Source organism: Bombina bombina, chromosome 5, assembly GCF_027579735.1.
Source record: "Bombina bombina isolate aBomBom1 chromosome 5, aBomBom1.pri, whole genome shotgun sequence".
Lineage (NCBI taxonomy): Eukaryota > Metazoa > Chordata > Amphibia > Anura > Bombinatoridae > Bombina > Bombina bombina.
In genome coordinates this window covers 858,741,688-858,765,283 of record NC_069503.1, presented here as the reverse complement: position 1 = coordinate 858,765,283, position 23,596 = coordinate 858,741,688, and the positions used below count along the sequence as shown (strand labels likewise).

Here is a 23,596-nt window from a genome sequence, read left to right as displayed (position 1 = left end):
GGCTTTTTAGATCGATCCGAAACTACTTATTAGCCTGGGCACGCGATACATTAGTATTTCAACACCATACTAACGACCAGTGTATGTTCTATTTATATATTACATATATTCAAAAAGATTGGGTACCCCCAATTCACAACAAGCATAAGGTTTCTCCACTATTAAGAATCATAACCATATCCATAACATCACACATTGAGAAATCAAGCTATATAGATATTTGTAGAATAACAAATCAATTCACTGTCATCTATATCCTTGAGACGATTAGGATAAGTTTCCACTTTATAACAGAATGACTGTTTGCACATGTATCATATATGTTTTTTCTAAGCCTTTCAACACATATTTTAAAACATTTCATTTTAACCTAGAGACTTCCCTGTATATTAGCACACATTTTATGCTAATACTAAATAGATATATATTATATTTCTTATTAATTTGACCCCTGGGTTAACAAGAGCCGCTCCACAAAAATTACTAAGATGATTGTAACACAAACCCACGATTCTGCACTACCTGTCAATAATAGTGACAGATGGTTATTACTTGATGCCTAAACAAATACCGGAATCGAAACCGGAAATTACGCAAAATACGTCATTCCCGATACCGGAAGTGACACAGAAATATCCAAACAGGAAGTAAACAAGCCGAAACCGGAAGTACCAGATATTCCGATCGGCAGTGAAATATATAAAAAATAAAATATGACACACCAAAATAATCGAAATCCACATAAGAATCTTATGGTAGAATATCAACTAGGAATAATGATTATAACAGATCATAAGAATAGGAACGAATCACTAGGGTTAAGAAGCACTTTACAAAAACACGGACCATTACCCATGATCCACTAAAAACAACAGGAAGAGGTTTCCCATAGATTTTTGGCGCCAAACTAGGATCCAATCATAGTATTTGGGACCCTATATAAGCTTCCAGTTTATCAATATACAGTATAGTCTTGAGAAAGGCCTTGATATAGGCCGAAACGCGTAGACATACTGGTAAGCTTATTTCCTATTATCAGATAAGTGTAAAAACTTATTGCACCATTGTTTGTTTGTTTTCTTTTACAGGTCAAGAATTTTTATATTGGTCCCACCGGCTTTTAGCCATTGAACACTAGTTTAGGTTGATTTCCACATTTTTTCACTGAGGATTTTTTATCGTTTGGATACACACTATATACCTTTTTAGACACTATCTTTTATCACGACATTTGTCACAAGACATATTGCCACTATTTGATTGCAACACTGTTTGCCGAACTACTTTGAACACACCTTTGTGAATTTTGGACACCCGTTTACGAATGGATTTCTATTTTTAATTTTAAGAAGTGATTATCATTGTGGACACCTTTTGAGACTTATTTGAGACTTTTTTTGAACACCTTTTTTTGGACTCATAGTTTTTTGGATTCACATTTGTTTTGGAGTTATTGGTACCAAATCATGTTATAGACATTATATTGCACAAACTGTACACTGTTTACCGATATTGCTGCTTATTTGCCTATATGTTTCAGATCTGAACATCATTATAGTAAGACGTCATTCATTTGTTTTTATTATATTTTAATCTGTATATTTTATTCTGTATGTACCATGGATCCATGCTACTTTTAATTGTAATTATTCATATGTTATTATTGGATGTATTAAATCATAAACTGAGGTCATTTTAATCATATTTCTAATCATCTTAGTTATATGCCTTTTTATTTTGCTTCCTATTAAGCTTTAAGCGCTCCCTTCGATATCCACAATTATATAATGGTTTACTTCAGATCTTAAAATGAGCTAAATGTAACAATGGAATTTTGGAATGGGCTCGAGTGCAATACTTAACTTACCAGTATGTTATATGAGATTTTGTCTTACGAAACATACGTTATCAGTTGATCTCTACTTATAGTCTATCCCCATAGTTTAAAATTTAGTTTAGTTTAAAATTTGTGAGAGTAACATACATGGGAATTTAGAATCTGAAAATACTTTTGCTTAGGCTTTTTTTTATCACTTGTGTGTATATGAGGAAAAAAGAACTGTAGGTCTGGAAGGTTTCTATACATATGAAAGGCCATGGATCTCAGTATCTACTAAATAACACATAGATTACAAAGGCTGCTCTACTTCAAAAACGAGACAGTAGGGCAGGAAGTAATATAGGTATACACAGACTTCTATTGTTTTGCAGTTCTTTATCTGATCACATCTGCTGATGGCATTTAGAACTAACTATGCAGAGCTTCTAACCATCCCATATATTACAGAATTGTTGTGGCTTGGGAGCTTTACCCCTCTGTTTCTCCCACAGCTTCATTCTTCAGGCAAATGTCCCATATCCAGAGATTACCCCAACCCCAACCATGGTCTGGGCCAACTACACTGCACACCCTATGGCTCCACCCCACTGGTAGAAGCTCCACCTACAAAATATACATGATTCTTTACCTCCCACCTTCAAGTGGGAGATACAGCCAATTAGATGCTGTACAAGATCTGCTCTCAATTTATGGAACACCTGCAGCTGGGGATAACCAGCTATCAAGGAGAAAACAAGAGTGGCAAGGGAATGAAAACAGAGCTAAAGCTTTGAATTTCAAATGCATTAAATGTAATTTATTTTGTTTTTTACATGTATTGGTCTTTTAAATATTTATGAAATAATTTTTTCATTGGTAACATCTAAACCAGTATACAGTAAAAAGTATCATAATGTGGCCGGGATATTGAGGAATCAGCTACACAGTTTTAGGATACAGAAAACAATGCTTCCATACAGATATATGTAAAATAATCCAAAAAGAGTTGTGCCAGATGTAACACATAAAATACAAGTAACATTTTATTTGCTATGGGTCAGAACTTCCTGAATTTTTCATGCCATGTATTAAACATTTATATTGTTTTGAACATTACATCATTTGGTAATGAAACTACAATCCTTGTAACAAACTTCCCCAAACCTTATGTCTCTGCACTATTAACCTGTAAACTGTAAGCTCTTTGGAGCAGGGCCCTTCCTGTCCTGTATTAGGTTTTGTTTAGTCTGTTATGTACAAAGACATACAAAAAGAGCTGTTCTCGCTGTCACAAAGGGTCAGAAGACTTAGTGTCCCAGGGTAAATAGATGCTCTTGTGAATTAATGAGCATGTCAACCCCTTGTCCGGGTCTGCCGGGACAACGAAAATACTAACCAAAAGCTAAACAAGCAGTGTTCAAAGTAATGTCCCAAAGTAGAGCATATAACAAAATGCAAGTCGGGCAGATTGTATAATATAGTCAGTATAATCGGGCACAGATCACTGGTATAGTACAAAACAGTAGCTTGTATAGCTTGATATAGTCATGTCCTTGATGTCGGTACTCGGAAGGTAAACGACAAACAAACCATGTCCGAGTTCCACTGAGGTATGCGGAGGATGCCAGAGGCCATACAGGCAGAGTAAAGAGCTTCACTCGGTAAGACACAGGTGAGTTGATTGTAGAAAGTGACGTAACTCCTTGCAGGAGGCGCGACTCAAGGAGCCTATAGACAACTTGGCTGGATCGTGAAACACACAAGGAGCGCCCCAAACTCCTCAAACAAATGCTTGTAGAAACAAAGAATGGACGATCCAGAAGGATAGTATGCAGTGAAAGACACCTTTATTAGTGGTAAAACACAGACCTCATACAGAGACCAAACAGCACTAAAAACATCCTACGCGTTTCATGCCATCTTATAACAAATCTTTGTCATTGTATATCCCTATCTCTGTACCCAGCACTATTGAATTGTGTGGTGCAATACTAATAAATAATAATAATAGTATTTAGTCATACTTGTGAATGTTAATAAGTACAGCTGGTAATCAGATATATTTTATTTGGCAGTTCCAGTTTATTGTAGTAATTTATTTCTCATTTGAAAGAGGAAAGATTACTTTATAAGAAATGATTGTTGTGAATTATATTGTTGTGCTAGAACACTGAGGCCCAGATTAGAGCTAGCGCTTTTGTGTGTTAGTTTGGTAGATGTCTTGCTGATGATAATAGCAGTTCCAAACTACTGCATGCAAAAGGGAGCATGGAAAAAGTATAATTAACACCTATATTAGCTGATAGTGTTGCCATGACAACCTCTACTAGGTCAATAATCAATGATAAATCCCTTTGGAATACATTAAGAAAATTTACAAAAATCAAAAAAATAATGTTTTTGGGTTTTTTTTAGAAAAAAAAATCCTAACTATCCAGGGTAAGATTAAAGCATCAAACTATGCATAACCACCAATTTGCCATTCATTCATTCATTCATTCATTTTTTATTTTTTTTTAAATTAATTGTTATATTATTTTAAATTAAAGGGATATAACAGTATAAAAAAGAAATGCTCAAATGTGTTAAATCATTTTTTAAAATGTATTAATAGGGACGGCCAACGTTTTATGGTGAATAGTATCACTGTAAATATTTTATACCTTTTTTTCTTAATACTTTATCTTATAAAGATTGATAAGAAGTTCAGCAGAATATTATATTCTGTTGTATATATTGTATTAGTATTTCAGGGGTTAACAAGTTAATGTAAAACCTTGAACCCATTCCTAGTGCATTCTTTTTTTACCAACTGAAAAACCATACATATTTTGTGGTTATATAGTGCACATTCTAATGTTAAAAAATAAAATACTGTACGTTTTTAGAGTATTTTATTTTAAATGAGTGTCCTTTTTTCACTGTATTGTTAATCACTGCAGTGCAATGCCATTCCTGTTAAAGGAACATGAAACCAAAATAAAATTATATTTCATGATTCAGACAGAGCATACAATTTTAAACAATGTTCCAATTTACTTATATTACCTAATTTGCTTTGTTCTTTTGAAATCCTTTGTTGAAAAGCATAACTATCTAGGCTCAGGAGCTGGGAGCTAGCTGCTGATTGGTGGCTGCACAAATACACCTCTTATCATTGCAACTAACTCCCAGTAGTGCATTGCTACTCCTTCAATAAAGGATACCTAGAGAATGAAGCAAAATTTATGAGGAAATACATTGGAAAGTTGTTTAAAAATGCATAAGCTATCTGAATCATAAAATAAACATTTGGGGTTTCATATCCCTCTAAAGAGACATTATACACTAGATTTTTCTTTGCATACATGTTTTGTAGATCCATTTATATAGTCCATCTGGTGTGTTTTTGTAAAAAATTATAGTTTTGCTTATTTTTAAAAAACATTGTGCTGATTTTCAGGCTCCTAACCAAGCCCCAAAGTTTTAGATGTATACTGATGTATACAGACTTCAGACTGCTTCTGTTTGTATAATGGGTCTTTTTATATGCAGGAGAGGGCGAGGTTCTGCTATCAGTCCCCTTTAGTGGGTGTCCCAGGCTTATCTCATTAACAGTGTTAAATTGGGAGCTTCTAAGTAAGTTTTTAAAAGGTTTTACACTGGATTTTTATAACATTATCTGTGCATATTCTTCTTTATAGTAGTGTCTATTACACACAGTTAAATGACAATTGGTGTATTCTGCCCCTTTAAGGACACAGCTATAGAGCCAGTTAGGAGCTGCATACATATGTATTGAAATAGTGGTTAGATGTGTGTTCATGAATGAAAGGGAATAGTGCTAGTTGAGTAACTTTTCCTATGCAATTGATTCCTTTAAAGGGGTTAAAGGTGCAATAAACACTTTGTAAATACAATATTTTTAATCCTGCAATAAATTAAATGGACAGGAAGCCCCAAAAATGTCTTTCATGATATAGATAGAACATATCATTTTAAACAACTTTCCAATTTACTTCTATTGACAAATTTGCTTAATTCTCTGGTTACCCTTTGCTGAAGGAACTGCATTGCATTACAAGAAGCTATCTGAACAATAATTAAGATAGTAAGAGACAAATGGGTGCAGGCACCAATCAGCAGCTATCTCCCATTAGTTTAGGATATGTGCGTATTACTTTTCAACAAGGGATACCTAGAGAACAAAGCACATTTGAAAATAGAAGCATATTGCTTTTCAACAAGGGATACCTAAAGAACAAAGCACATTTGAAAATAGAAGTGAATGTAAAAGTGTTTTAAAATGTCATTATCTATCGGAATCATGCAAGTTTAATTTTGACTTTCCTGTCCCTTTAACATAGTGGGTGAATTTGAAAATGTTTTGAAATAATTTACATCCTGTTTTCTGCAATTGTTTTTCAATAGCCAAACTCCACCCACTACTTGTCTTATTTATATGAACCAATCAGGACTTGTTACTGGAGTAGACAAGGCTAGCCACAATAATTAGTTTAATAAAATCATCATTGATCTGATAATCTGTGCTGAAAACAGTTAGGGAGAGTTGGGTTAGGCTTGTGAAGCCTGTCATGTGCTCTTCAAGTTGTCAGATCTGGAAATGTCTTAATTTTCAGAGTTAAATTACATTAAAAAAAAGTTGCAGAGAAAATAATTTCTAAGCTTATTACAAAGTTGTTTTACCACTCATAATTTAACATTTTACATGAAAAGCTCAAAAGTGTTTATTTTCCAAATTTCTGTTTTGAAAACAGAGCATTATATTTTTACACTAAAGTTTTCCTATAATTTGAAACCATGATAAACTGATTTAAGGATGTTAGTCATTTTAGCAAATAGGAAGTTCACAGGAAGTTTTTTTATTTAATGATCTAAAACTCTGAGATAGTGAATCTTGCTGATACAATGCAGTGACTATAGCCATTGTCCAAACAATCTTCTTCTCATGAGCTTCTAACATTTTCTACTGTCACTGGAATTTCTCACCAATGCTACCTGCATTCCACTAGTGAGAATGAACAGGCATGAGTATTTGGATTGCTGAATATAAGGAAACAGACAGTGCCGTCAATGTTCATACTCTTCTCCATGACAAATTGCAGGTCAAAAGTACTCTGCATTTTCTTATCAATAAGTAAACGGACATTGATATGGTTATTATTTTTATATGCCATTGGCTATTAGATGGCTACACTTTAGTCCGGATATTATCTACTGAATTACATTTTATTGACAATCTATGTTGCTGCATTTCTGTAGATATCGGCTCTTTTTTGGTGTGAACCTTTTTTTTTTGTGCCTTATTGTTTATCCAGTGACAAAATAACCATTAAAAAGCTTTTACTCTTCATTGCTGTTTTTATAACCCTTATCCCAAGGCCATTCTTCATTTTGCAATCTTATGGTGTTTTCTCTTTTAGCAAGGTATGAGAGGCAATTGCAAGGATTTCTTATTATGTACAATAGAAAGGCACGTAAATTACCCTTTTTCCTACAATTTAAGAAATGCAATGCAAAGGATGCTTTCAAAAGAGTTAAGTTGTTGCTTCACCTTGAAAATTATATAGAAATGTGATGAAGCAATGACTATGTTTTTGCTTTTGTTCCTGCTGCTTTCAGAATTATGTAAACCTCACCCTGTATTGCTGTTCTAATGTACTTTTGTGCAATTATCAAGTTTCCTTTTGTCCTCTGGTTCATTACCTTTTTTAAAGAGCATTTTAAGTTGAAGTTGTGGCCAGATTCTTGGCTGAAATCTGACATTTAGAGTATCCTTGTCTAGAAATAAGTTAGTGATGGTGAAATGGTTTTTGTAAGCTTTATCTCCTTTGAAAGGAATGTTTTGTTCTCCCCTATGATTCAGCATAGGGCTCAGCGACTGTTAAGTTCAATTGTTAAAAGAATTAGGATTGTTTAGAGTTTAGGTCTTACTAGGCAAGTGGGATTTGTTTCTTCCATTCGAGTTACCAAAAAATGTAAACCTTTGCTCCAACATATCTAATTGTTAGTCACTTAGAGGCAGTGATGTTTCTTGTTAGATGTTGCTGTTAAAATTGGTTCAAACCAAGAAAAATATCCGCACTCAATAGGAATTATGAATATAATACATATTTTTATCATTTTGTTTTACATTGTAGGGACCGACTGAAGCACTCAGGGGATCCAGATTATGCAAGACAGGATTTCTTGAAGATGTTTACCATGCCAGTGTGTACAGGAGCGTACACGAAGGACAGCCCCTCCTAAATGGTATGGCAAATATTAAACTACTTTGAGTTTGTATGTAGTTATCTATAATGTGTGATATCCACTCAATGCACTACAAGGCTTCTTGCTCTGCAACATTTCAGGACAATGTGCTAAAGATAGGAAATTCTACAGTAAAATGTATGTGCCCCTGATATCATAAATAACATTACTGCTACCATCACATAAGAAATCATCAGTGAATGACATCACTGATCACATGATATATGATATAACCAAAAACATGAGAAATAAGCTCATATATCAGATCAAGGTGGGCACATAACTAATGAAAGTAACCTGTTATTGTATTTATTTCCAAGAGGGAGAGAACCATGTCTAAAAATACATCATCATATCATATTATTACTGCTGTAAAACATTTCCACATTCTTTGTCGCCATACACCTTATGTTTTAAGATTTAATTTAGCATCAAATTACTTACATTGGTATCACTTAATATTGTCACTTGATGTAAGAATTTCTACAAAATACTGTGCTAGTGATCAATCTACAACAGACTTAAAGGGACAGTCTAGACCCAATACATAATTTTGATTACTTATTGTTACATACCAGAGAAGCATCCTGCAACTGGTCTCACATCTAAAAGCTTGTAAGAAGTACATGAAACATTTAAATATTCTTTGTTTGTTAGTAGCCTAAAATGTCTGCCAAGCTCCGCCTACCTATTGCATGTATATTTTTGTATGAATGTCAAGTTACTAATAGTGCCCCACGGCATTGGATAGACTTTTAAAAACTAACAAGGGTTTAATTCATGAAATCTTTTATATGTATATATTTTGCAGAATTTTTACCTATTTACCGCTGTGATGACGATTCGTAAAAGAACCACTCCTTGTTTCCCCCCCCGGGCTGTGATGTTTACGCAAAGGGGCTGAACGCCCCGAGGGGGAAACAAGGATTAGTTATTTTACAAATCATCATCTGTCAATCAATTTGACAATATGGCAGGCAGGAGAGCTGCGCTTATCGTCGCAACAGTAAATAGGTAAAAAATCTGCAAAATATATACATATAAAAGATTTCATGAATTAAACCCTTGTTAATTTTTAAAAGTCTATCCAATGCCGTGGGGATCTATTAGTAACTTGACATTCACTTTAAGTTTCTCCAATCACAGTCGACTCTTAAATACGCTTTCCTACTCACACATGCTGATTTGTGCTTGTGCAATTTGCAATAGCTAAAAATTAAAAAAATGTGCACTGCTAAACTGTCGTACAAGAAACCAGCTAACTGGACAAAAGAAAGCTGGGGGTGGAGCTTGGTGGCAATTTTTAGCTGCTAACAAATGATGATTATTTAAAAGTTTCATGTACTTCTTAGAAGCTTATAAATGAGGATACCATTGCAAGATGCTAGTCTGGTATTTAACAAAAAGTAATAAAGAATCAGTATTTGGTCTAGAATACTGGTTTTCAAACTTGTCCTCAGGCTTCCCTAACTAGAGCACAGGGGAAATAATCAGCTGATTAGTAAACACTGCTATTACCTGCTCTCTCCGAATGTAATCCTGAAAATCTGGCCTGTTAGGGACATATTTTAAAAACAGTGGTCTAGACTGTACCTTTAAATGGAGATAAAAGTGAAAGTAAATTTTACTGGTACTTAAATCCTAACCTGAATTTATGCAATATTTTAAATGTACCTTCATTCATCAATTACAACGCAAATAATATTTTTTTCTTAAATAATTATTTTACAATACCCCCTATGGCCGCCCACTTCAAAACAATTCTTTTAATGAGGTGGTGTTTCCACCTCTTCTCTAAAAGATCTTTTAGCCGGTGGACCGCCCTCTACGTCACTACTCTACAGAACATGAAGAGAAATGGGGCAGAGGATACAAGGAAAGACAGAATAAATTAAACATTTAATTTGGGAGTATTCTGATAAAACAAATTTAAATAAGTTAGCGGTTTTAATTTATATGCTACATATTTATAAATGATTTGTTAGGATTTAGTATAATTTACCACAACTTTAATGGTAAAAAATGCATATGCTAGGTCATCAATTATTAATGTTGTAGTTAATATTATTATTATTATTATTATTATAATCAAAGCTGTTCAAAGTGATGTTGAAAGTAACAGGCTAATAAGGACAACCACACAGTTTTGGTGGTGGACATAGTCAAACCTTCACAAGTTTAAAACAAAAACTTAATTAAACCATGTATTATTTTAATATTAATGCAATCTAATATAACTGACATTGTTACTCATCAGGTCAAACAAGTGCTGCATGTGAAAGCTATTTTAATAACATTAAATCGTCTTACCCAAGAGGTTTAGCATTAATAGGTTCAACAATGTGATTCAAAGTTATTTGTTTAATGTAATGCAATCAGCAATGTTATTGATGTCATTGATGATGTCATAGTTGATTATGGGGATCCATGAGACCTTCAGTTCAGATTGCCAGTAGTACATCCAGTTATTTTTGCTTTGAACAGACTTGGGGCAAATGAAGAGGAGATTCCAGGAATTCTTAACATTAGGAATTTTATATTTTATTAGGAACACATAAAAGTTTTTTAATTGTGATTGGTTGATTTCCAGCATACTAATTAAGAGAAAATGTGTATTATATCATCATTCCAAAAAATATGGATATTATGTTAAAGCAATACTATAGGAATAATCAAATTGTGTTACTAACACTAAACTGACTTGTGACTACTGATATGTTGCATTTTTTATTTTTTTAAAAATGGTGCATAAATGTCTAAAGCTTTTCCAATATAATGACCATTAGTTTAAAAAACTAACTTTTGTCTGAAGAGATTTCCTTCATATGGTTTAATAACTCAGACACTGTCCTGTGCTAGAGCCTATGTATAAAGCAATAGCACTACCATTACATGAAACAAAGTTACCATGGTTACAGAATTTAACCCTTATTTGTATGAATTTGCATGCCCCACATACTAGTGTAGTGTAATAGAAAAGTTGTTTTGATGAGGCCATGTTCTGATGAGGCTAATTTGATGCATTGCATGATAATTTGCTTATTATTTATCTTAGATCTCTAGGAAAATTGCAGACTTTTTGAGAACAATGACAAATGAAAAAGTAGATAATATTTCATGCTTATTTATGACTTTTTAAACATATGCACAAATAAATCTAAAATTGTTATATTCAAATATGTTACTACAAAATATATCTATCCAAACACCTTCTTGTGATACAAGTTTGCTGTGACAACAGAGTAGCTTGGTTGCTTTTAAAAGCTTAGCTCATTTGAATATACATTAAATTTTACATTTACATACCGTCTTAATATTTCACTTTTTTCATCAGTTTGTATTAAATGCGAGATTTGCATCTTCCCAGATACCCAGAACATACATACACATATATACAGTATATATATATATATATATATATATATATATATATATACCACACAAATAATAATTAGAAGTCGAAATCTGATAGAAAATAATGATAGAGTGATATATAATATTGATTTAATTGGACAATGTTTAGCAAGTAATTATCTATGCAAAATATACATACATGTCTAAAACAATACATTTAGGTGCATATTTACATGTCTGAAAAGTCTTCAACCAGCTTAAGAAATACGATTAACAAGAGCTGAATTAATAACCATACAAATGGAGTCATAATTAAAATGTTTATAATCAGCAAATTCTTAGTTGCTTTGCTGTTTTACATATATATTTCTTACCTGTTCTATGTAAAATTTTTGCATCTATTGTGTATTATTATTGTTTTTGAATTTTATTGTACCCTATTGTATCAATGCAATGTTTTGTGGTCCCAGGACATACTTGAAAACGAGAGAAATCTCAATGTATCCTTCCTGGTAAAATATTTTTATAAATAAATAAATAAATTTGCATTATTTTGCTTTTCACCAAAAAGTAGTGACTAAGGGGTCTATTTATGAAGCAGCGGATGCTGCTTCTGACCCTCTCCGATTCAGTTCCAACTGAAGCGGAAGTTAAGAAGCAGTGGTCCTAAGACCGCTGCTCCTTAACCCGTCCACCACCTCTGAGGTGGCGGACAGCAATCAGCCCGATCGAATATGATCGGGTTGATTGACACCCTCTGCCGCAAATCTGCAGGGGGTGGTATTGCACCAGCAGTTCACCAGAACTGCTGGAGCAATAATAAATTCCGACAGCGTATGCTGTCGGCATTTATCGATGTGCGGTGAACATGATTCGCTATAGCGGTTCATGTCTGTCTGCACCTACATAAATAGACCCCTAAATATGTATAGTTAGTATGATCAGCCAGGATCTTCTTATCTGAGACAATATAACATGGGTATCCATATCATATAGGAATCAGTGCTACAGAGCCCAGTATCCCTATTTGTGACCAGGACCACACAGAGATAAGCCTTAATCGAGATCTAGCCCTCCTCCCCAAGCCCCGATTCTAAACCATGACCTTATTCCACTCTTATTTACTCTTAGATAGTAAGCTCTCTAGGGAGCAGGGACTCTGGCCACAACCTTTCCCCAAAACTATTTTTTTTCCCAATCATAAACCAGCCCCCACCTCTACTAACACTAACTATAGTATAGTCCCACTACATGACTCCAAAATGGCCATCCCATCTTACTATCAAGGTATCCCCCTCACTATTCCTCCCACTTTAATATTCTTCCCTAATACTCAAATGCAACCTTACAAACAACTAAGCCCCATAACCCTCTTAATCCCCCCAAAATTACTAAATTTAAGTACTAACTAAATGCTATGGATTATATATCAATATAAATATTTATTATGGTTGTAACTAGGTTTAGTAATAATTTTAAAAAATGCACTTATTGCTGTTTGGCTAAACATGGCTGTCAGATAATAATCGCATAAAAAAGACAGACACACCAGGTAGATAGATGATAGATAGATAGATAGATAGATAGATAGATAGATAGATAGATGATAGATAAAACATTGATCAGCAAATTTATGATTTAGCAGTTTTGTTTTACTGTGCAGGTTCTGAACTAATTTCTTATTATACATGCACACATAAGCTTATTTTGTCAGTAATTTTTGTATTTTAGTTAATTTAAAAGTAGTTTAGCTGATAAAGGTTTTGCTTCCAGTGCTTTAAAGTAGATTATTAAGACCAATCTCTCTTCTTTTAGTTTCCTATCTTGCATATAAATCTAACTAGATGGATTGAGAAGGTGCCAGAGGAATGGATTCTTGAAACAAAAAGCCATAGACTTGATTTACTTTGACTATGTATAGCTATAGCTCACGGTAATGATATTTTCACATAGCATTTTGCATTTTTCAACTGTAATTGAAACTTAAATGCAGGAAAGAATGATGAACGAGATATTTCAGAATTAAGGTACTCAGTTTCTGTACTCCTTTAATCTCTTAATTCATACATTTCTAAAAGGTGATTTGCTTAGGAAAATAATGAAAATTAAAACAAATACACATCTGTCAGAATGTTAGTGAATTAAGAGCAGTTAATTTGAACAAAAAAAAACTTTTTTTGTGTATTTTATTCACTTAGTAAATTCTTTACAAGACAAATAAAATATTTTTATTTTAAATTATGTAACTGTAAAATCCTGAGTTATTTTAATAGCATTGTTTATTCAGGAGAGTGAATTTGTTATCTTAGCAAGTATGGTATCTCTTGTTTATAGTAATCATATGGTTAAAGAGCCTAGATTCCAATTTTATTTATCTTCTTTTAAAAATTGTTTGGTGGTCTGATAAAATACTTTCACGTTCTGATCCATCACCCCCCTCATCCCAGTTTTCTCTATTATTGGATAATTCTAAATGGTTTGTCAAATATTTAAAGCCATTAAAAGTGTTTTGGGCATGTTGAAGGCATATTAAACAACATGAGATTGTTATAAAAAATGTTTAATTATGTGCAGTATTAACTTTTCAAAATACGCTCATAATTTATTTGTTCCCTTTTCCTTTAATTTAACTCAGAAAATTGGTTTTCCTAAAGGTACAGTATATACCAATTTTCCTTTAACTACATGTAATAGACACCACTCTAATGAATAATATGCAAAGATACTGATATAAAAATTCAGTATAAAACATTTGAAAAACTTAAGCACTGTGGATGTGGTCAGGCTGGGACACCCACTGAAAGGGACTGAGAGTAGACCCACCCCCTCCTCTGCATATGAAAAGACCCATTATACTAACAGAAGCAATCTGAAGTCTGCATACATCAGTATACATCTAAAACTTTGGGGCTTGGTTAGGAGTCTGAAAATAAGAACAATGTTAGGAAAACATAAGCAAAACTATACATTTTTACAAAAAAATCTCCAGATGGGCTTTATAAATGGATCATCTACAAAACGTTAATGCAAAGAAAAATCTAGTGTGCAGGGTCCCTTTGATTCCTTTGATTTTCTGTAAAGTATGGTTTCTCCTGCTGAAAAAAAATAGGGACAGATATAAATTGTGTTCTTTAATGCTGAACCCATAAGAATGCTGGAGTCAGCTGTTGGAGGTGTGTTACTGCAAATCCCCTCAGTGTGCATGCGCTTCATTGAGTCACTGCATCAAACATATATACGATGCACTGCAATTCCCTGATGTTCACTATCTTTTTGCCTCCACCTGGGAGGTAAACCTTATTCCCCAAGGTTCACTTGTGGTGGATGTCAGAGGATCAGCGGGGCACCTCCCTTGAACCCCCGTATGGAGGCAAATAGATGGGGGAATTAGAGTGTACCATATATATGTGTGATTAGAAAGCAGTCCCATTGTAGAAATTATCTTATATGGTGGGGTGCATGCTATAACCCTATAAGAATGCTGGACAGCGGGAATAAAATGTGGTGATGTGCTGGATAATACGGTGACGCAGTGGAGGGCATGTGTAGTGAAAGAGTTTACAGTCAAACAGCTGATTTTACATAACTGGAAGTGACACGGTCCAGCATTTTTATGGGGTTGAGGAAAATTATAGAACACAGGCAATAAAATAAGGGATTCGACACAACTTTATTTACACAAACAGAGATAAATAGAAAACTAGTTCAATAATGGCAGCATCCAGTACTTTATAGAATCTGAAGTACTTTATAGAAACTAAACATTTCCACTTATATTTTCAATATTTAAACAACTAAAATAATTGTAGAAATACATTAACATATTATTCTAAATATAAACTTTTGCTTTTAATACATCCTTATGTCTAACATTTATTTACTGTTTCACATCCCTTTAAGTTCACATTTCATCAAACAAATTAAATGGACACTCAATTCAAAATAAACTTTTATGATTCAGAAAGATCATACAGTTTTAAGACACTTTCCAATTTACTTCCATTATCAAATTTTGCAGTCTTTTTATATGCACACTTTCTGGGAAATAAGCTCCTACTGAGCATGTGAACAAGCTCACAGGGTATATGTATACTAGTCTGTGATTGGCTGATGTCTGTCACATGATACAGGGGGTCGCAAAATGGGAGAACAAATACTTTTGCCAGAAAAAAATATACTGCATATTTAAAGTGCCATAAAACATGTTCAGATCTGTGTATATCCTAAAAGGGCTAATTAAGTAAAAATAGTTTGCATTAAAAAAAATGTTTAAAAATTGCTGGCACCTATTTTAAAATAATTTAAAAATATAAGCAAAATTAGTTACATAGCCATGCAGTCTGGAGTAGTCTGATCCAGCCCCCTTATCAGTATTTAGCATCAGAAACACAGGCATTGTATTTCAACTGTCTTCACAGTGGCTTATTTGCTTCTAGGTATGCTCCAGCAGATAATGAGTGTCTACTTCTGCATTCTACCAAATCATTGAATAAATATAGGTACAGCCATAGAAGGAAATGTGTGGGGGAAGTTAGAGCTGTACAATTTGGAAACTTTAAAGAAAAGGTTAATGGTGAGGCACTGCAGTATAAATTTGCAGGTAAAGTAATTAAAGTACATATTATTATATTCTGTCTCTATTCCAACTTGTTTTATGTCCCTTTAACTCACTGGTTAGCGCTACACCTTAAATTACCTTTAAGAAAGATATCAAAATTATAAAGTAAACTGTTTAATGATTTATGTAATATAAAAGTGTTTTCAAGTATAGTAAAGGAGTTAAACATCATAGAACGGTATGCACATACTATGTACATCAATATATCAATAAAAAGTACAATGAAAGTAAAAATAAGGCATCAAAATTTGTCTTATAGAGGGTTAAACAATGTATTTAACTGTGATATGTCACATTTCTGATTTATTGAGAAATGAATAAATGCATATTACAAAAAGTGGGAAAAGACAATTGTAATCTCTTAAATTTTAGAGTAGAAAATGTTGTCTATTGATCATTTCTATCCATGTCTGTAACAGCACCAATGAATTGTGCAGACAATGGTTTATAATACGTGTTTACATTTCTGGTGAATTTTGGAATAGGGAGAATTCATGGAATAGTAGTGCAAGTGTTTTGTCAGTCTCTGTGCTCAGTAATCATCACTTGGATTTGAAAGTACTGGTAAGCAACAGACATCTAACTTTTTAAAACATCAATACCTTTGGTAACAAAAGGAAACAACTGTAAAGGACCATTATAGATAATAGAATTGCACAATAAACAAATACATATTAAAAAGACAATGCAATAACACTGACCCCTAACCCCTTTATCATGTGACATCCATCAGCCAATCACAAAATGCATATATGTATATATAGAGGTTAAATTATCAAGCTCCATACGGGGCTTGATGCTCCTTGTTTCCGGTGAACTTTCAGGCTTGCCGGAAACAGAAGTTATGAAACATAACTCCATAACTTGTCCTCCTGCTCTGAGGCGGCAGACAGAAATCAACCCGATCAAATACGATTGGATTGATTGACACCCCCTGCTAGCGGCGGATTGGGTGTGAATATGCAGGGGGCGGAATTGCACCAGCAGTTCACAAGACATACGCTGTCGGCATTTATCGATGTGTGGCAGACATGATACTCTACATCATATCATGTCCACTCGCACATTAATAAATTAACCCCATTCTGTCAACTCTTGCACATGGTTAATAGAAGCTGGTGTGCCATAGAACGTGTGCATATAAAAAAGATTGAACATTTTAATAATGGCAGTAAACTGTAATTTTTTAATTGCATTCTCTATCGGAATCATCCCTTCAAAATGTAAAACCATGTGCAAGTTTTTGCATTTATTTTGAGAATTATAGTTTACTGTTTCAATACGATCTGTATCTTTTGTAGAAGTGATAAATTAAAAAAGAAGCAGTGTGCTGCATTGATAACTTTCACAAATGGTTCACTATCCAGCACAAAGAAAACCAAATGAAAATGTAAAATAGATAAACAAATATCCTAAAATGCATTGTAAGATATCCTTAGTGTTCCATCAAGATAATGCAAATATAAAAAATCACCTAGAATTATATGTATCATTTTTAGAACCATGCTTAGCCCAATAATTAATTAGTATTAAAGGGACATACATTTCGCAAAAAGAAAGTGTTCTCCTGTGTTAGAACATGTTATATTTGCACCTTGCTTGCACAGTAGCATTACACTACTAAGGCCTAGATGAACTCATCTGGTGAACCAATGACAAGAGACATACTGTATGTTAGTAGCCGCCAATCACTAGCTAGCTTCCAAGAAGACATTGCTGCTCCCGTGTCTACATATGTATGCTTTTCAATAAAGGATATCAAGAAAATGAAGTCAATTTTATAGAAGAAAATGTAAAAGTTTCTTAAAATTTTATGTTGACTTTCATCCCTCTAGTGCTTAATTCCAAATACCATAAGTAGTGTTGGATTTTTTTTATCTTACACCTTTAACTACAAGCTGAAACACAATAGAATTACTCATATATAGGAGCCTTGGGACATATGAATATAGGTTCTGGTGTAACAAGCTATAACATTTTTAAATGACAATGCAATCAAATGACAAAAAAAAGCTGTATTATCAAAGTATTGGTTACCTCAATGCAAATTAGTTATTTGATTATAAAGCATATTTTGCATATATTCAAAATATGTCAGTTTATTATATAAATATGACAAGAAGTTACCATTATGAAAACATACTTATTTCACCAGAAACAAAAAACCTAGTAAACAAAACTTTAAGATCCTTTCAAGTTAAAACTGTGCTACAGCATAAAATAAAACCCACAAATGCACTGGTAAAAGTTAGTTTAAAGGGACATGAAACCCCAAAATGTTCTTTCATGATTTAGATAGAGAATACAATTTTAAATTTTTTTTCTAGTTTACTTCTATTATCTAATATGTTTCATTCTCTTTGTATCATTTGTTGAATGAGCAGCAATGCACTAATGGTCTTTTTACTGAGCCAATGACAATCTGTATATATATATATATATATATATATATATATATATATATATATATATATGCATCCACCATTTGCCTAGATAAATATTTCAGCAAAGGATAACAAGAGAAGGAAGCAAATTAATAATAGCCATAATTTGGAAAGTTGTTTAAAATTCCATCATCTGCCTGAATCATGAAAGAAAAATTTTGGGTTTCCTGTCCCTTTAAACTCTTCATCACCTGTATTGATAATGAGGTAGATTCCATTTCTGTTATCTAAAAAAAAAAAAAAAAAACAATCCACAGACGTTATTACAAAAAAATAAATTTGCATACATTTTTTTGATCTGGAAGATAATCTAACCAAACTGTCAACTATAATCAGTAACATGCATTTTTAAATAGAATTTGGTTATTCTTGTGCAGACTAAGTGTGAGGGAAGCAGTGGGCAATTATTAGTTAGTGTGAATGCTGTACTTGGCAGGTCCTAAAGAAGAGGAAGAAAAGAAACTTGACAAGTTGCAAAGTGTATCATTTGTAACATGCAAATACTCAGTCCACTTCTGAATAGGTTTTTCAGCACACATTTAATTACACTGTCAATTTGAAAAAGTATTATTGTCAAAAAAAATGGTGTGCTTATTTGGATGGTTGTAGTTTTCTGACATATTTCAAGATATAAAGTAAATGTACTGAATGGTTTATCTTAAAGGAACAGTAAATTCAAAATCAAACTTAAACGGACAGTCTAGTCAAAATTAAACTGTCATGATTCAGATAGGACATACAATTTTAAACAACTTTCCAATTGACTTTTATCATTAAAGGGACACAGGTTAAATTAAATTTCCATGATTCAGATACAGCATGTAATTTTAAACAACTTTCCAATTTACTTCCACCAAAAAATGTGCACAGTCTTTTATATTTACAGTTTTTGAGTCACCAGATCCTACTGAGCATGTGCAAGAATTCACAGACTATACGTATATGCATTTGTGATTGGCTGATTGCTATCACATGGTACAAGGGGAGTGGAAATATACATAACTTAGAAATTTGTTATAAAAAAATCTACTACTCATTTGAAGTTCAGACTAAGTGCTATTGCATTGTCTTGTTATCTTGCATTTGATGATTATGCAAATCTAATGTGCTGACTGGTCCTTTAAGTTTGCTTTGTTCCCTTGATATTTTTTTTTAAAGCTAAACCTAGTTAGGCTCAAACTGATTTATAAACCATTGAAAATCGCCTCTTACCTCAGAGCATTTTGAAAAATGTTCACAGTTAGACAGTACTAGTTCATGTGTGTCATATAGATAACATTGTGCTCACTCCCAAGGAGTTATTTAAGAGTCTGCACTGATTGGCTAAACTACATGTCTGTCAAAAGCACTGAGATAAGGGGGCAGCCTGCAGAGGCTTAAATACAAGGTAATCACAGAGGTAAAACAAATATTAATATAACCGTGTTGGTTATGCAAAAGTAGGGAATGGGTAATAAAGGGATTATCTATCTTTTTAAACAATACAAATGTTGGTGTAGACTGTCCCTTTAAATTGACTGGATAGAGTATGGCATTTTAAACAACTTCCCATTTTACTTCTATAATCAATTTTGCTTAGTTCTCTTGGTATCCTTTGTTAAAGAGTAATCTTAGGTGAGCTCAGGAGCACGCACGTCTCTATAGCCATCTGGCAGCAGTGTTTGCAACATTGTTTATTGTAGTGTTATACAATTATGCAAATACTGCCATAGACTGGTAAAGACATTGATGCTTTCCAATTACTATTGAAAGTGGAAGTGCATAGCCCTGTCTTATCACTACTATATTCCACACAGCCATTAGTTTACCTTTGTGGTGACCCATTTATAACTGTCCCTAATTAGCCAAAGCAGAGGAGTTAACCTAGGTTACAACATGGTAACACCTATTGCTTTAGGGACAAAACAAATTTACACGTATTTCTTCAAAAGTCATAGAAATAGTATAACAATGCCTCTGAGTATTATTCTCACAAAGAACTTTGCTTTGAATATATCATTCTATCCAGCATTTATTTTGTGTTTAATGTCCCTTAAAATTTGCTGCATTTTTTCTCATCTGTGGCTACATATACATATACAGCAATGCACAAACACATTTATTTGGCCACGTTCAAAGGAGATAAGATAGCCTTTAAAACATAGTCTTTAATTGTTTTATTTCTGATTTGTTAACAAAGTGATAGTTTTAAATTATTATTTTACAACAGCTTTGTAATGTAGATCTTTTGCAGTTGCTTGTTGGAATTTGACTTAATTGTCCCTTTAAGCTTTGTTAGTCTATAATGAAAGGTTTTTTTTCTACAGATATATTTGATTACAGCGTTATGCCCATTTTAGACATTATAAACACTGATTCCATTATACAACATTCAATTCTGTTGTTTCCTTATTTCCTGGAATTGAATAATGCTAATATTTGTATTTATTCTACAACGTATCATTGTGATATTTGCATGCAGTCTGTCAGGTGAGAATGTTTGCATGGAAAATCAGATCTACTGGTGAGAGGTTGCAAAAACATTTTAAAAATAGAAACAAGTGTTATTTCTAGTTTTGTATCTAAGTCACAGTGACAAGAGCATCCTTTGGAACCATTGTTTTAAATATTTTTTCTGAGCTGAACATACCTCACTCTTTGTACATAATTGATAGTGACTGTTAATTGCTGCAATTATTCAATATGTCTATTTTACCTGTGTAACTATTGAATACAAGCTGTTGTATTTTGAAATATTGCCAGCTGCTATAAATCTATAGATTTCATTTACAGGTCAACAAAAGGCTTTTTAGCCAAATTTCTTTTTATTTTCTTCACTGGTAACACTTTGATATACACGTACACTTAGTGTGCGGTATAAGGCAAACTCATCCTCCATTTAGATTGTTATTAGGCACAGAATTGCTGTGGTATGCGTATGAACAAAAACCTCTTTGGTTTGAAATCCTGTTGAAGTTTGCATTTTATAGCAGTTGAAAGTGTTATTTCAACAGTTTTGTTTTGTTTCAGGGCAGCTGACTCTGCTATAAAAGTTATTTGTAAGGTAAATAGGTCAGGAAGGGGACAAATTGTATTCTGGCTAATGAATAGCAAAAGACATGCAAAATAAAGAAAATGATGCTCCTAGACAGAATCAGTCTTTTATATGAAAGGTATATAACAGATTCATTTGTTTTTATAACTTTAGAATATTTTGCACAGTTCCTAAGATACATTTCTTGATTTTGTATCTGTAAGTCTTGAGTCATAAATTGTTTGTGACCTGATTTTATATATATATTTCTCCAACATAGGTGTGTCCGGTCCACGGCGTCATCCTTACTTGTGGGATATTCTCTTCCCCAACAGGAAATGGCAAAGAGCCCAGCAAAGCTGGTCACATGATCCCTCCTAGGCTCCGCCTACCCCAGTCATTCTCTTTGCCGTTGTACAGGCAACATCTCCACGGAGATGGCTTAGAGTTTTTTAGTGTTTAACTGTAGTTTTTCATTATTCAATCAAGAGTTTGTTATTTTCAAATAGTGCTGGTACGTACTATTTACTCAGAAACAGAAAAGAGATGAAGAATTCTGTTTGTATGAGGAAAATGATTTTAGCAACCGTAACTAAAATCCATGGCTGTTCCACACAGGACTGTTGAGAGCAATTAACTTCAGTTGGGGGAACAGTTTGCAGTCCTTTGCTGCTTGAGGTATGACACATTCTAACAAGACGATGTAATGCTGGAAGCTGTCATTTTCCCTATGGGATCCGGTAAGCCATGTTTATTTCGATTGTAAATAAGGGCTTCACAAGGGCTTATTTAAACTGTAGACCTTTTTTGGGCTAAATCGATTGATATTAACACTTATTTAGCCTTGAGGAATCATTTATTCTGGGTATTTTGATATAATAATATCGGCAGGCACTGTTTTAGACACCTTATTCTTTAGGGGCTTTCCCAAAGCATAGGCAGAGTCTCATTTTCGCGCCGGTGTTGCGCACTTGTTTTTGAGAGGCATGGCATGCAGTCGCATGTGAGAGGAGCTCTGATACTTATAAAAGACTTCTGAAGGCGTCATTTGGTATCGTATTCCCCTTTGGGTTTGGTTGGGTCTCAGCAAAGCAGATACCAGGGACTGTAAAGGGGTTAAAGCTTAAAACGGCTCCGGTTCCGTTATTTTAAGGGTTAAAGCTTCCAAAATTGGTGTGCAATATTTTCAAAGCTTTAAGACACTGTGGTGAAAGTTTGGTGAATTTTGAACAATTCCTTCATGTTTTTTCGCAATTGCAGTAATAAAGTGTGTTCAGTTTAAAATTTAAAGTGACAGTAACGGTTTTATTTCAAAACGTTTTTTGTACTTTCTTATCAAGTTTATGCCTGTTTAACATGTCTGAACTACCAGATAGACTGTGTTCTGAATGTGGGGAAGCCAGAATTCCTATTCATTTAAATAAATGTGATTTATGTGCTAATGACAATGATGCCCAAGATGATTCCTCAAGTGAGGGGAGTAAGCATGGTACTGCATCATTCCCTCCTTCGTCTACACGAGTCTTGCCCACTCAGGAGGCCCCTAGTACATCTAGCGCGCCAATACTCCTTACTATGCAACAATTAACGGCTGTAATGGATAATTCTGTCAAAAACATTTTAGCCAAAATGAACCCTTGTCAGCGTAAGCGTGGATGCTCTGTTTTAGTTACTGAAGAGCATGACGACGCTGATATTAATATCTCTGAAGGGCCCCTAACCCAATCTGAGGGGGCCAGGGAGGTTTTGTCTGAGGGAGAAATTACTGATTTAGGGAACATTTCTCAGCAGGCTGAATCTGATGTGATTACTTTTAAATTTAAATTGGAACATCTCCGCATTTTGCTTAAGGAGGTATTATCCACTCTGGATGATTGTGAAAATTTGGTCATCCCAGAGAAACTATGTAAAATGGACAAGTTCCTAGAGGTGCCGGGGCTCCCAGAAGCTTTTCCTATACCCAAGCGGGTGGCGGACATTGTTAATAAAGAATGGGAAAGGCCCGGTATTCCTTTCGTCCCTCCCCCCATATTTAAAAAATTGTTTCCTATGGTCGACCCCAGAAAGGACTTATGGCAGTCAGTCCCAAAGGTCGA

At 33.8% G+C, this 23,596-nt stretch overlaps 1 protein-coding gene across 1 annotated transcript in view; it reads left to right on the top strand.

The window, feature by feature from the left end:
- Positions 1 to 23,596, top strand: part of CDH2 (cadherin 2) — a 321,339-nt gene that overhangs the window by 13,299 nt on the left and 284,444 nt on the right. The window contains exon 2 of the mRNA XM_053714996.1: positions 7,960 to 8,071. Within this exon, the coding sequence (XP_053570971.1) occupies positions 7,960 to 8,071 (112 nt within the window). The remainder of the gene's footprint in view (positions 1 to 7,959; positions 8,072 to 23,596) is intronic.